The following is a 13,424-nucleotide window of genomic DNA, read 5'->3' as shown; positions in this document are numbered from 1 at the left end:
GGTGTCACCATCCTGTCACCCGAATTCAGTCTCATTATCACCCCCCCCCCCCAAGATGCTAACCTCTCATACTTGGCCCCTTTGGTCTTTTGACACTGACCCCTCATCAACTCACCTTTGCTGGTGGGGCTGCCTGTCTCAAGTGTCTCCCACTTCTAGTCCAACCTGCCTTTACTCAGTGGCCAATGTCAGGTCTGACCATGCCGCCTTCCCATTCTCCCTATTACCTCGAGGATCTCAGCCTGCCCCCTTCCTCCCTTTCGTGGCCCCTTCACATACTCTGGGATTCAGAGATGCTGCTGTCCTGGCTACTGCACACACCACCCTCAGAAGAAGCCTTTGGGCTTCTTTGTCAGATCTTCACTAAGATTCCACTTCCTGCAACAAGCTTTTCCTCTGTGGATTCTCTCACTGTCTCCTGTCTGTACATAGCTGTTTGCATGGGGTGTCCTCCCTTAGATTGTAAGCTCCTTAGGACAGGGGCTGTTTCTGCCTTTCTATCACTGTGCTCAGTCCAATCCCTGGCACACAACTAAGTTTCTTTAAAAAAAATAGTTCACCTTCACTTCAGTCAGTTCCTCACGACCCAACCCCCTCACTCCTCTTTTAAATGTAATTGCCCTGTATCAACAGAAGCCAAACAATTCTAGCACCAATCTGTAATCGGGGGCGTAAAAACACAAAACTGTTTAAAGGGGAAAATGGTGACAGTTAAAATAAATGCAACGCAAATTTGAAATATTTTAGCTAAAGCCTTTTATTCTATACAACTGTGAAATACAGATTATTTACCCTTTTGGCATTGCAGACTGTCAAGACTTTCCTGAAACTGCATTATTGAATTGGTTAGAAGGAAAAGGAAGGAAGGAAGGGAGAGAGGGAAGGAGGGGAATGAAAGAACCTCGGTGGAGTTTAGGTCCATGAAAGTAAAGAAGCAGCGGCTGTAAAACTTGGGCACCCACAGGGACCTGGAACAACTCACTTTCATCAGAAGAATGGCCCTTCCTGCTAATAGGATTGAGGATCAGGAGCCAACTGATGAGTTCCAAAGGCATTTATTTTTCCTGTTTAATTCGCAAACATTGCTAAAAATGTGCCCCCACAGCACACGATGCATCCCACTGAATACCCCAGGTTTTCTTTACAGGCAGGAGCACATCTGCATGGACTGGAGACTGAGCACGGTGTATCTGTTCCCCTCCTACAAGGGCAGGAGGCATCGACTGGCTTTCCCAGTGAATCCTGATGGGAGTGAGAACCCTGTCCTTGCAGGAGTGTGAACTGGAGCCGTCTGCTGCCCCTGCTGCCCCTCCCACCCCCCCTCCCTGAGGGGCTGGAGCAAGGCCAGGAAGAACATCTGCATGGAACAAGCCGCCCTCCAAAGGCACTTGTGCTCCTGGCCTGGGGCAGGAGTCTTGTCTTACACAAGCCCTTGGGGTGGACCTGTCATCTGTTCTGCACGCAAACAGCCTTTGGGGAGAATCCAAAGTTCCATTTTTTTCCCTGCCAAAAGTTGAAATGTTTTTCCCCCAATAAGTTAAACTCTATACAAGACCCAGATGACTGACCATATGAAAGCTTTAGATCATTAGAAAGAACAGTGAAAAGAAGGTCTAGGTATAACAACAAAAAAATGCATATAAAACTCTGGAAAAACAAATAACTACTTTTAGATTATGAACATCAAATTAATCTGCTACGATACTTCTTTACTCTTGACATAAATTTTAGGTAACATTTAAATGAAGCTAAAATTTCAGAATGTTCTTAAGTTTTAATGAAGTTCGGGTTTCCACCTGGAGCTGTAACTTGAGTTTCAGCTGGCCAAGTTACACCTGGACGCGATGCAGAAAGGAAGAAACAAGATGGCTAAGTTTTAATTGGTTCCTGCTGAAGAGGGTTGTTGACTCCACTGTGATGCCCAGCATCAGTGAACTGACCCTGCAACCGTGTTTCTGGAGTGTTCCGACTCAGGATTTCCAAATTCAACAGATCTTTCTACAAGAACACATTTGAAGTACAGTATTTAAAAAACAAGTCTAATATTGACCCTCCATTTCGTCATTAAACGGGCTGCCCTCAAGGGTGCAATGGTGTTTCCCCATTTAAAAAAAAAGATCTTGTCTCTGAATGATGAAAATGACTTGACTTTTTTTGATGACCAGCTTGAAAGGTCATTGCAGGTGCTCTCTGAATGGAATGTGCTTAAAAAAAAAAAAAGACGAGACATCGTGCAGGTTTGAATTACATTTGGAACACAGTGACAGATATGGCCCCCAAGTGTCTCCTAACAAGCATGATGAGAAGAGATGAGTCACTGGAAAGAAAAGGGAGAAGCAGTCCGCCCTGGCCTCACGGGCGCTCCTCCAACACACCTCCCTGCACCTGCACACGCTGCCTCCCTTGGGGACAGGCTGGAGGCTAGGCCATAAAGACTGTGTTTCTATGTTACATCTCTATCAGTCGCTTCAGTTAAAAGGGATAATCTCGGTCCATACGGAATCGATCGTTAGAAGTCTCGCTACTGTGGGGGTTCAGTGGGCTTCACTAGGTAGTACTACTCTCAGGACCACAAGAGGAAGGTCAGTAAATGAATACCCAGGAGTGTTCACCCTCATGGCCTCACGTGGACTTCTGGCGGTAATGGAGGGTGAGGTCACCGCCACTCTTCCAAATGAAGTGTTTGACTGTTCGAAGGTCCATATTTGGGTCCAAAACCTGAAAAGAATGAAATGGTATTGAACCCGGGCCCCAGGCTTGGCAGCTGTTCTTGCCCACAGGGGAAGAGAGGAATCCCAGTTGGGCAGGGCGAGGGGACTCTACAGCTCAGGCACAGTCGGGCCTTCCTTATCTCACAACACCTGAATGTCTGCTGGGGCAGGTCGGATGTCTTCCTGTTATGCTGAAGATGACAGCTGCTCTGGGCAGCGACACCAACAAAGCACCTTTGCCCTAACTCTAGGCTGCCTTCTGTGAGCGTCCCTGCTCAAGGGCCACAGATGACAGAGGCACCGAAGGAGGAGGGCCCTGGGCATATTTACTGTGCCTTCATGCTGCAAGGGCCAGGAAAATCCAGAGGGACAATGCCTGAGCTGCCTAAAGACCTTGGCTAGGAAGCACGTGGAGGGCCCAGACCAGCCTCGGCCTGCTGCTCACTTCCCTGCCATTCACCCAGTCACCCATGCGTGAAAAACTTGGGTTTCCTCCCCTTGCCAGGAGGTAGGACACAAGGAAAATAAACAAGTATTTATTAAGTGCCTATAATGTACCTGGTGGCACTGTGCTAAGCCCTTTACAAAGAGTATCTCATTTCATCCCCATACAACTTTAGGAGATAGATGCTATTATTATCCCAACTTTATAGGTGAGGAAACTGAGGCAAACAACTAAATGACTTGCTCAGGGCTGCACAGCTAGCGAGTGTCTGAGGCAGGATTTGAACTCAGGATTTCTGACTCCAGGCTCATGCTCTCCCACTGTACCTCTTCTACCTGGAATACAAGATCCTTCTAACCAATCTCCCCACTTCCAACATCCTCCAAACCCATAAGATCAGTCATCAAATGTCTTGACAATGCTCTCCTGCTCAAAGCCTTTCACTGACTCCCCTGTAAACCAAATTGCTTATTACACTTGGAGGGAGATGAAACGTGGGAGGAAGTCTGGTGAGCCTGAAGGCCCTCTGCTCCCACCACCCCAATACCCCTCATTGTCAAGTTCTTCACAATTTAGACACCTGAGGTCCCTCCTTACCTGCCTTTGCCCTAGGCTCGTCAAGCCTTTGGCTCCCTTAAGACCTAAAGACATCTGTCTGCTTCCCTAGGTCCTCATCCGGCCTTTGGAGCTCCTGAACAAGTTTTTTAAACCCCCTTCCCTACTAACACTGAAGAGTGACCCACTTGCCATGAGCGCTGAGGAGAGTGACCCATGAGTGGCTGGTCGCACTGTCCTGCAGGGCAGACCTCTCTGGGTTGGCAGCAGGGGTCAGTTCACAAAGACGTCTCAACCTGAGCCTCTGGGCCCCAGGATCCGCCATGTCTTTCTACCTCTCCCACAGCAAAGGCCTAGACTGAGGCCCTCACGTCAACTCACTTGGTCCTGGCACAAAAGTTCAATTTTCTCCTCTGCCAGCACAGCCATGTCCTCTTCTTTCTCCTGTTCTCCAGGTTTTTCGTTATTTGATGAGCTGGTGGTCTGAGACTCACTGTCCAAATTTATGATTTTCTCGTAAACATGCTCCATCACCTTCCTGACTTGGAGCATATCACTGGCAGACAGTCTATCTCTGGGAAGGGGAAGGGAAAGGTCATGTTGTCAGAAAGGTGAAAGGCAAAGAGAAAATTCATGTTCTACCAAACTTTGGGGAGGGGCTGGCTCTGGGAAAAGACAGACAGCAGCAGGGCGGGAGGTCTTCCAAGAACTTTCTCAGGGATCCGTGCTGTGTGTTGCCTTCTCAGGCTGTCTGTGACCTCACACAATTGACCCTCAAATAGACAACATGGGGGGATGGGCTGCTGGATCTCAAAGTGCTTGGGAGTGATCTCCTTTATAACATGGCTTTGACTAAAAATCAGTCATGAGGGTACAAAGAGGAACCCCAGCCCAGACTATTCTAGAAGAGACCCAGAACTCTTGAGGTTTCTAGGGGCAGCCTTCTCTTCTCTGATCACAAAACATAAAAGGATCCCGTCCTGGCTAATAGGACTTAGGAAGACAAAAGGCCCAACACTTCACTTACTTCTTTAAGGTTTTTGCCCCTGAAGATGAGTGAGGTTGGAGGTAGAAGGGAATTTTGTTGAATTTGGGCATATTTTTCTGAAAGAAAATATGATATCATTACAATTATATACTAATTAGCATAAAAGAGAAAGCTACCTTGAAGCACAGATTAAAGTCATGGTTTTTAATTAAAATTTATTTTACAATTTGATACGGTTTTCTCGTAACAAAGTACCAGACCCCATAAATAGCCTTGAAAAAAATTCATCAGAAAAGTGCAGAAGTTCATATTGGAATCGGAACAAAAACATGAAATACTCCAATGGAAAGCACATGACAATGTGAGTTATCAAGCTTTTCTCCTCTGATACACATGACAGTCTCTCAGAGTCCTTTAAAAAATCCCAACAATGTACATTTTACATCATCTCAAAAAGGAAACTTCTTCCTTGATGGAGGCTTTCAACAAGTTAAGCCTCCATCCAGCGAGACAAGAAGCCTCCATGATTTTCTCTGCTCTCCTCCCTAAAGCAGCTGCAAGGCGCAGGGAAGGAGCCTGGACCCTGCAGCGGCTGCTCTCCCCCACCACCCCCATGCTGCTGGGCCCCCTGGAAGGTGGAGAGTGTCCTTGTGATGATGACCTCCTGACCTCCTCACAAGGTGCTGCTACTTGCTCTCAAGCACTGGGCGGGCGGTTCTTGTTACTGTCTCTGAACAAGATGGTCAGATGGGCCCGGCTTGTGCTGGGAACACTGAAAGGACCCCCAGCTGGTGTGGGGCGAGAAGCCGAGAACTGCCTTCAACTCTGCAGACGTCTGGGTGCTGTAAACCAGATGCCTAGACATGTGGCCTGAACCGCACCCCTTGTCTTCAGGCCTCTCAACTGGGTAGACAAGGCCTGCGCCCACGCAGAGCGGTCTGGCACAGGCCTAGAGGCAGCAGGACAGCTGTCCCTTGGGGGCGGCTTCCCCACACACAGAGGACAGCCAAGCTGGCTTTTTAAGGCTCAGGGGGCTTTTTAAAAGTTGTCAGAGATTAAATTCCATTTGGGTCCTGTCAGGAGGGCAGGCTGGCCCTTGGCAGGCCTGACAGTCACCATTACAATGCTCATGGTATTCGAACCCTGAGCGGCTTTTCACTCCTTTCCTCAGTGCGCTTTAAGAGGACAAAGCAGAGAAGAGGCAGACACTTACATCCACAGTGATGTCAATCACCCACTGGGGAACTGTCTCGTTAAGCAGCATCGACTCAGTCTCTCCTCCAGAATCCCGACACAGTAACCTGCACAGAAGCAGCAGAGAGATTGGTGACCCACTGGCCACCAAGGAGCCCGGACACACAGCACATCCCCTGCTGCTCTCACTCAGGCAACCCCTTTACAACAGGCCCCCCCCTCCCCGGCCTCCCAGAAGCCCCAAGAGAAGCCGATGGGCAGGTGTTCCCCCTCTCAAAGCCCACCTGAGCCACATCTGAGAGGAAGGCACAGCCTCGGGAAAGGCTCTTTCCTCCTAAGGGCCCCCTTGGTCTTCTGGGTAATTTAAACATGTATGCCAATAGGGCCTGGCACATAGTAGGTAGTTAATAAATGTTTACCGACTGACTATCCCATCTCTGTGCTGTGAAGAAAGGCCAGGTTGGGGTTCCCAAGATTTAGATCCCTATATTCCAAAGTGCTAACTCAGAACCCCCCATCTTGGTGCTAGATGCTACTGAGTCCAACTCATACATGAACGAGCATGTTCCTAAGTGGTTCCCCTGCTTCTGTTGCTCACTCCTAACGTACCTGACTCCTAGGAGGCAGTTGGTTTGGGACATCTCTATTGAAGGCTCAGAGAGCAGGGAGGGAGAAAAGCCCAGCCCAGCCTAGCCCTCAAATTTCTCTACCTGAACAGGGTACGGCCTCCAGCCTCGCCAAAGATCACCGGGGTATGTGGAGGGACCTGGAAGTAGCCATTCCCCTTCTGGACTCGATTCTCCTGCTCGCCATTCACTGTGGGAAGATGCACATAAGATCTAGTCAGGTCTGGAGTTGTCCTGTTTTGTCCCCAGAAGCCAGCAACCACAGGAGTCTCTTAACAACCTAAGTCAAAAAGCTCCAGCAGGAAGAAACATACCCAAGAGCCAAGTAAAGCCAAGTTTGGGGGAACAAGGAAGTCAGGCATTCTGGGAAGGCTTCCTGAGAGAAGGGGCAGGGGGCTCCCTCCCACCCCCTTTTCATGCAGACCAGTGGCAGCAGCAGCAGGGGTGCTGTCCCTTGGAGCCCTGCTGTGTTACCACACACAGCTGGTACGGATCCAATGAAGGACCTGAACCCAGAACGGCCTAACTCCACTCTCCCATATCTGCCTCTCAAGAGAAAGTGATGACATACAACGTTCTGAGTCTGAAGGGGCAATGGCAGCCTGTTGTTTGACAGGCTGGAAGCACAGCAAAACTGGCTAGCAACGGACTGCCCACAGCCCCTGCTTTTGTCTCCACTGTCTGTCCAAGCTGACAGCAGGCCATCGCTCAGGGAGGAGCACTCCTGAGGACTCCACATGGCTCACCCTGTTCAGTCTCATCCCCCAGCCCTGGTGACTTTTCTGGCCTCGGGTGTCCTGGCCCTGCGATCCCCTCTGGCACCAGGCCCTGGATCACACCTCATCCTAGTGTGCTGGTGCCCCCGACTGCCCACAGCCCTGCTCATTTCCGATATCTTCTGGAGTCATCACCTGGCAATAACCACAGCCTCCTTGTCCCCTCTGACTGCCACATCTCTCCAGGGTGGGTCAGAAGATGGGGGCTTCTTGCTCCTTGCTGTTTCTAACTCTTAACAGCCCGTGGTTGGCTGTCTTTCCTCAACAGCCTCATTCTTCCCAAGTTTATAATCTTTTCCTCATCTTTTTCAGGAACATCTACTGACCTTGGAGCTATTCAGTATGGTGGCCCAGTGGACAGAGTAAAGGACCTGGAATCAGGAAGACCTGAGTTCAAATCTGCCTTGGACACTTACTGTGTAATCCTGGGCAAGTCACTTCACCTCTGCCTCACTTTCCTCAACAGTAAAATGGGGATAACACCAGCACCTCCCTTCTCTCAGGGTGGATGTGAAGATCAAATTAAATCATATCTGTACAGTGCTCACCATAGCGTCTGGCACACAGTAGGTGCTTCATATATGCTTCTTCCCCCTAAACCTGCCCCTGTTTTTAACTTGGCTCTCTGTTCAATAAAACCCCATGAATAATTGGGAGGTGGTGCTTTTCTCCAATTACCACAACTTTCCAAACTTCTCTGAAACAGAAGTTAGGCACCAAAGATAAGAATGTCAGTGGTCTCCATGGTCTAGGACACCAGGAACCCCCAAAAAAGTTAAAAAAAATGCTCCAAAACCCAGAAGCAATGCTCACTGACCCTGAGCTCATGCAGCTCCCTCCCCCACCTCCTACTCTATCAGCATCAAGGTAGCAGACCCAAGGATAGGACACAGGCTTACCTCAAAACCTACCCCTGCACCCAGGACCCCTCCCTCTTTAGTTATGGAGTTTTCTACTCCAGACTGCAGAAATCTGCCTTGGCCTCAATAGCCAGTTTGTCCATAGTCCTGCTCGTGACTGCAATCTGGAAGCACCCAGGCTGCCAAGTAGGTTCTGCCCATGCCAGAAGTAAGGAATAGAGGGAGTGGGATAGGTCCCCAGAACAGGATACTGTGTGTGTGGTGAGCTATTCAGCACTCTATCATGACAGAAAGAAAAGAAAACGCAGCAGGGGCCCCAGCTGAACACCCAAAAGTCAGCTAGGGCAGAGAACTAGGCTGGTGAATCATGGAATGTCCATTGTGGGCTGAGGCTGAGATGATTTGAGATCTAATCCCCAATGAAACCACCATCAGAGGGGAGGGAGTCAGGAAGTCAGTGATAAGGAAAATAAGGGGAGGAAAAAAGAGCCTTGAAAGTACCTAAGATTTCAGGAAGTAGACACTGAAAAACCTTGAAGATAAACAGAAAAATCAAAAGGAAAAACTGTAATAGCAGAAGGAAGTATGGCCTCCATATCTAATATGTGACCTCAGACACCTACAAATAAAAACTGTAGAATACAGGAATGATCAGGAATTTGAGGAGAACAGGGAACCACAATGTGCTGTTCCTGAGTGATTAAAAAGAAGAATGAGAATTATGAGAGCAGAATTCATGGCCTGCGCAGTGAAAACAGTGAACAGAACAGAAAAACAAAAGGCTGAAAATGCAAATACGCTAATGAAGGACAACCCAGAAAAAGAGAAGAACAAACCAAGGTCATGAAAAGGAAATCGGCTCAGGACACAGCAAAACCTATGGGTCCCAAAGCTGGGATATGCTGGAGACGGCCTGTGGTCACAGGGCTCCCAACCTTAACACCCTAATGAAGGAAATAACAGAAGACAGCTACCAAGAACTTCGACCAAAGAAAATGAAATTCTGATGGAAAGAATTCACAGATCACCTTGAGGAAAAAGCCCAAGGCTGCAAATTCTAAGACACATGGTGGTTCAATTTAACATTTCAGTTCAGAAACAAGTTCCTCAAACCATCAGGAGAAAGACCTTTAAATGCCAAGGAAAGGACATCATAACAACACAAGACTATTCCACACCCACTAGAAAACATAGGAAGGAATGGAATAGTATGTTCTGAGGAGCTCTGGAGCTCAGGATGTAGCCCAGGGTGACCTGCCCTACAAATCCGAGCTCAGTCATACAGGACAAAAGATAGACATTTAATAATAAAGAGTCTGGAATATTTTTAGAAAGGAAACCTGAACTAAGGAGATTATTTGTCCCTTGAACACCCCAAACAACAGAAATGCAGGGGGAGTGGACAGATGCAGCAGGCAAGGACAGTAAGAGCAACAGAGACCAGGAAGAGGATTCTTGTGCACAAGGAGATGGGGTTCTGAAGGAATAAGTCTGGGCCTGGGGCACAGACCCTGGAGACACCCTGCCTGCCTGCAGGTGAATCTGTTATTTGTTTTGTGGGACAAGTTTACAGCATGGGGGCACAGAGAGGAGTGAGTGATGCAGCTGGGTTGAATCAAGAGCTAGCAATGAGGAGAAGGTGACTTCTGGTCACAGAAAGAGAAGAACCTTCAGGGCAGTTGGTGAGGAAGAGGAGGAAGTGGGAAAGTCAGAAAGAGGAAGGAAAGGGAGGACTTACTCTAAAGGGGAGAGAGTTCCATTCGTGAATGTTTCTGTGGATAAAGGGAGATCAGGATCTTACACTGGAGAAGACCTAGGGGACTTGGTGCTTGGAAAGTCTGCTTGTCCTGGGAGGGGGAGAGTTGGGACCCTTGGGGGCAACTGGAGGAGTGAGAGAACATGGGACATGGGGGCATGGGGAGGAAATTTCCAGGTAAATGTAGGAAAAAACATCAAGAGAGGGCACAGATTAGTGATGGGCTGCATGATAATCAAGGACCTGGTGGAGGAGGGACCTTACTAGGGCAGTGTCCTCTCAGACCCCTGCAGTAACTGGCATTGTTCTGGAAGTGGGAAACAATGGAAAAGGACTTCATGGGGCAAGGCCTCCCAGCAGTGGCAGAGAGCACCTAAAGGGGAGAACCTAGAATGGACACGTTGGAAGCCTTGAGCGCCAGAAGGAAACATCATTGTAGGGGTCATGAATCAGAAAATGAAGGTCTAGAGTTAGTAGAGAGAGAAGACGGATAGTAAAGGGGAAGAGAGGAATCCTTTCTGGAAAGGGGAGCAAATTAATTTTCATAAAGTTTTCATTAAGTTCATTAAGCCAGTTCAGGACTGGCTGAACAGGAGGAAAGGAAGGGGGGATCTATTTGACTGGAAGGAATAAAGAGGGGGAAGAAATATATAAGCAAATAAAAGCAGGAGAAAAAGGAGCTAATAAAGAAAACTCTGAAGGGAAAGGGATAAAGACCATAACATAAAAAAAAATGAGGAGAGAAACAGATGACAAGCCTCTCCCAGCTAGGGTGAGAAGTATATTCTCAATCACAGAAGAGACAGCGGTAACTACAAAATAAAAAGCGAATGCTTCAGTTATACAAAGCTGAAAAGCTTCTGCACGGACAAAACGAGTGCACCTGGTGCAGGAAGCAAAGTATCCGAATGGGGTAAAAACCTTTGCATCAAATTCTTTGGTAAGGGTTTGGTACCTGAAGATATACATATTACATGCATACATAGACGTATGTACACATGCATGCATACATATCTACATGTGTGTGAACATAAACAAAGACTAAAAGCTATTCCCCAACAGACAGATGGTTAAAGAAGGATGAGGTATTCACAGCTATGTAAGAAAATGCTTCATATCAAGAGTAATAAGAGAAATGCAAATCAAAACAACTCAGGGGTTTCCCCTCATACCCTGAAATTGGCAAAAATGACAAATAAAGGCAACAGTTAACATTGGAGGGAGTTGTGGGAAGATAGGAACACTAATACAATGTTGTTGGAGCTTCCAGAAAGAAAATCCTCATATACACCAATATATATGCCTATATGGTAAAGAACTGGAAACAAAGAGATGCCCATCAGTTGGGGAGCAGTTAAACACTGTAGTACAAGAATATAATGGAACATCACAGAGCTCAAAGAAAAGACATGTGTGATGAATTCAGCCTGGGAAGATCTCTATGAACTGATGCCAAGGAAATGATATTCACAGTAACTACAACGGAACCTGAAAGAACAGTGACATCAAAAATCAAAAGGAGAGGTAACAGAACGACAAAGATCAATCAGGATTCCAATGAAGACCCAGGCAAGGACACCCCTCCCCCTGGTGGAGGGGGGAAGTCTACAGGTGTTTTACATTCCCCATGGGTTGGGAGGGGGAGGGATCCTTGGGATCGCTGTGGTGATGTAAAGAACAGAAGTCATCCAACTCCAGTTAGATGCCTCCAGGATACAATACAAAATGCTCTATTTGGAATTTTAAAAAATGTAATTGAGAAATAATTAACAAAATTTAAAAAAGAGAAAAGAAACCCAGTCCTACAGGCCCCGTGGAGCCTTTTCACTTCTCTCTGCATTCTACTTCTGCAAGGTTTCTCATCTTGTGTTCTTCCTTCCTACTCCTAGTGTTACCTCCATATTACTTCCTGCCAGGCCTTCTCCTGCCTCCCATCTCTGTCTCCTTCAGATCCTATGTGACATCACTCCCCTGCTCCCAGACCTTCCCTGGCTCTGTCTCTGATCCAAGGTCCTTCATCCAATTAACTTTTCATATTGACCTTCATCTGCTAAATTGTTCCCAAACCAGAGCACCCTGAGCCTCTTTGCCAAACTCTTCTGAGATCCCTTTCAACTTGAGGAGTCAATAATTCTGTGACTTGCGGCTTCTGGAGAGCAGTGGCAGTGCCAGTACAGACCAGGTTCAGGCAGGCAGCTGAGGCTGACACAGCACACAGAGTTGTGGCCCTGGAGTCCTAAGACCTGAATCCAACTGTGGCCTCAGTTGCACCAGCTGTCTGGTCCTGGGCAGTCACTTCACTGCTGCTTTGCCTCCCAGGGGATTGTGAGGATCCAACAAGATCATATTTGTAAAGCACTTGACAAAACTTCAAATGATCTATAAACAAACGCCTGCTGGTAGGGCTATTAGTGAGAAGCAGGTTGTCTCACAGAGATCATTCTCTCTACACCACCCCTGCCAGTGCTGGTCATTCTTCCCTGGACAATGGTGTTTCTGCTGGGCCCCAATCCACCATGCCTTGCATGACCCGTCCAAGCCCTCTTTCACATTGGAAGGTCCTTTGGACCTTCACAGACAACTGAAATGCCCTCTTTCCCTCCTTCCATCCAACTTGGTAGCCTAGGTTTCTTGTCCCTGTACCATCTTGGTCCTCTTCTTCCGGGTCTATTCCAGCTGATCAAGGTCCTTCCTAAAATATGGCATCCAGGACAGAAGCGAGTGCTCCCAATGGGTCAGGTCAGGGCTCATTCCCTTTCATCACCTCTCCCACTCTGGAGATTTCATCTCTATCAGGGCCATTTCAAACCAAATTACTTCTTGAGTTGCCACATCACCCTGAGGACTCAGAATGAGTTTGCAGCCTATGAAAACCCCAAAGTCCTCTTCACGTAAATGGCTGCCCAGACCCATTCTAATATGCTGGCAGGGATCCAGGAGACCCTTCGGCTGTCTGTATGTTGGTGAGAGGTCTCTTTGGGCCAAAAGCAAGACAGCAGAGAAGGTCCTTGCTGATAGTATCACTGGCTCTTCTGCAACAGATTCTGGCTATGACGGAGGAACTAAGCCCAGCAGAAATCACCGCCCTCCTCCTGGACACGATTTCTGTGAATGCAGCCCAAGGTGCTTTGGCTAGTACATTAGACTTCTGATGAACAATGCCCTGGTATAATCCACTAACCACTGTGTTGTGGCCATGCCCCCCACCCCATTATTTGCGTGAACCTGAGGCCTGACATTTGGTTTGATTGAGCCGTACCAGTCTCGCCTGGCCAGTCCTTTTTTTCACCTGGATCCTGTCCTCCAAATGTGTTAGCCCTTCTTGCCGGCTTTGGGTAATCTGTAAATTGGAGAAACACGCCATCTATGCCTTCATTATAGTCACGGATAAAAATGCTGAACAGAGTGGGAACAAGGATGAACGTTCCTAATCAAATCAAATGACTAAAAATGTAAAGACAGAACTAGCGACTGTGACTCAACAAAGGAGTCTCACAGAATCTCAGGGCCAGA

General features: G+C 47.8%; 1 protein-coding gene across 8 annotated transcripts in view; it reads right to left on the bottom strand.

Moving 5' to 3' along the window:
- Positions 1-739: 739 nt before the first annotated feature.
- The window catches only part of WDR48 (WD repeat domain 48), a 51,571-nt gene continuing 38,886 nt past the window's right edge, over positions 740-13,424 (bottom strand). For 5 of the 8 annotated variants that reach the window (XM_072598962.1, XM_072598960.1, XM_072598966.1 and 2 more), the window contains exons 15-20: positions 13,171-13,251; positions 6,604-6,709; positions 5,913-6,000; positions 4,739-4,815; positions 4,093-4,285; positions 740-2,718 (exon numbers count right to left, since the gene is read on the bottom strand). In XM_072598962.1, the coding sequence (XP_072455063.1) occupies positions 2,623-2,718; positions 4,093-4,285; positions 4,739-4,815; positions 5,913-6,000; positions 6,604-6,709; positions 13,171-13,251 (641 nt within the window). In that variant the 3' untranslated portion in view covers positions 740-2,622. The remainder of the gene's footprint in view (positions 2,719-4,092; positions 4,286-4,738; positions 4,816-5,912; positions 6,001-6,603; positions 6,710-13,170; positions 13,252-13,424) is intronic. The other 3 variants (XM_072598963.1, XM_072598967.1, XM_072598961.1) reach the window with 2 other exon arrangements.

Source organism: Notamacropus eugenii, chromosome 3 (assembly GCF_028372415.1).
Source record: "Notamacropus eugenii isolate mMacEug1 chromosome 3, mMacEug1.pri_v2, whole genome shotgun sequence".
Classification (NCBI taxonomy): Eukaryota; Metazoa; Chordata; class Mammalia; order Diprotodontia; family Macropodidae; genus Notamacropus; species Notamacropus eugenii.
Note: the sequence above shows the minus strand (reverse complement) of the source record. Positions and strands in the feature narration are given on the sequence as shown.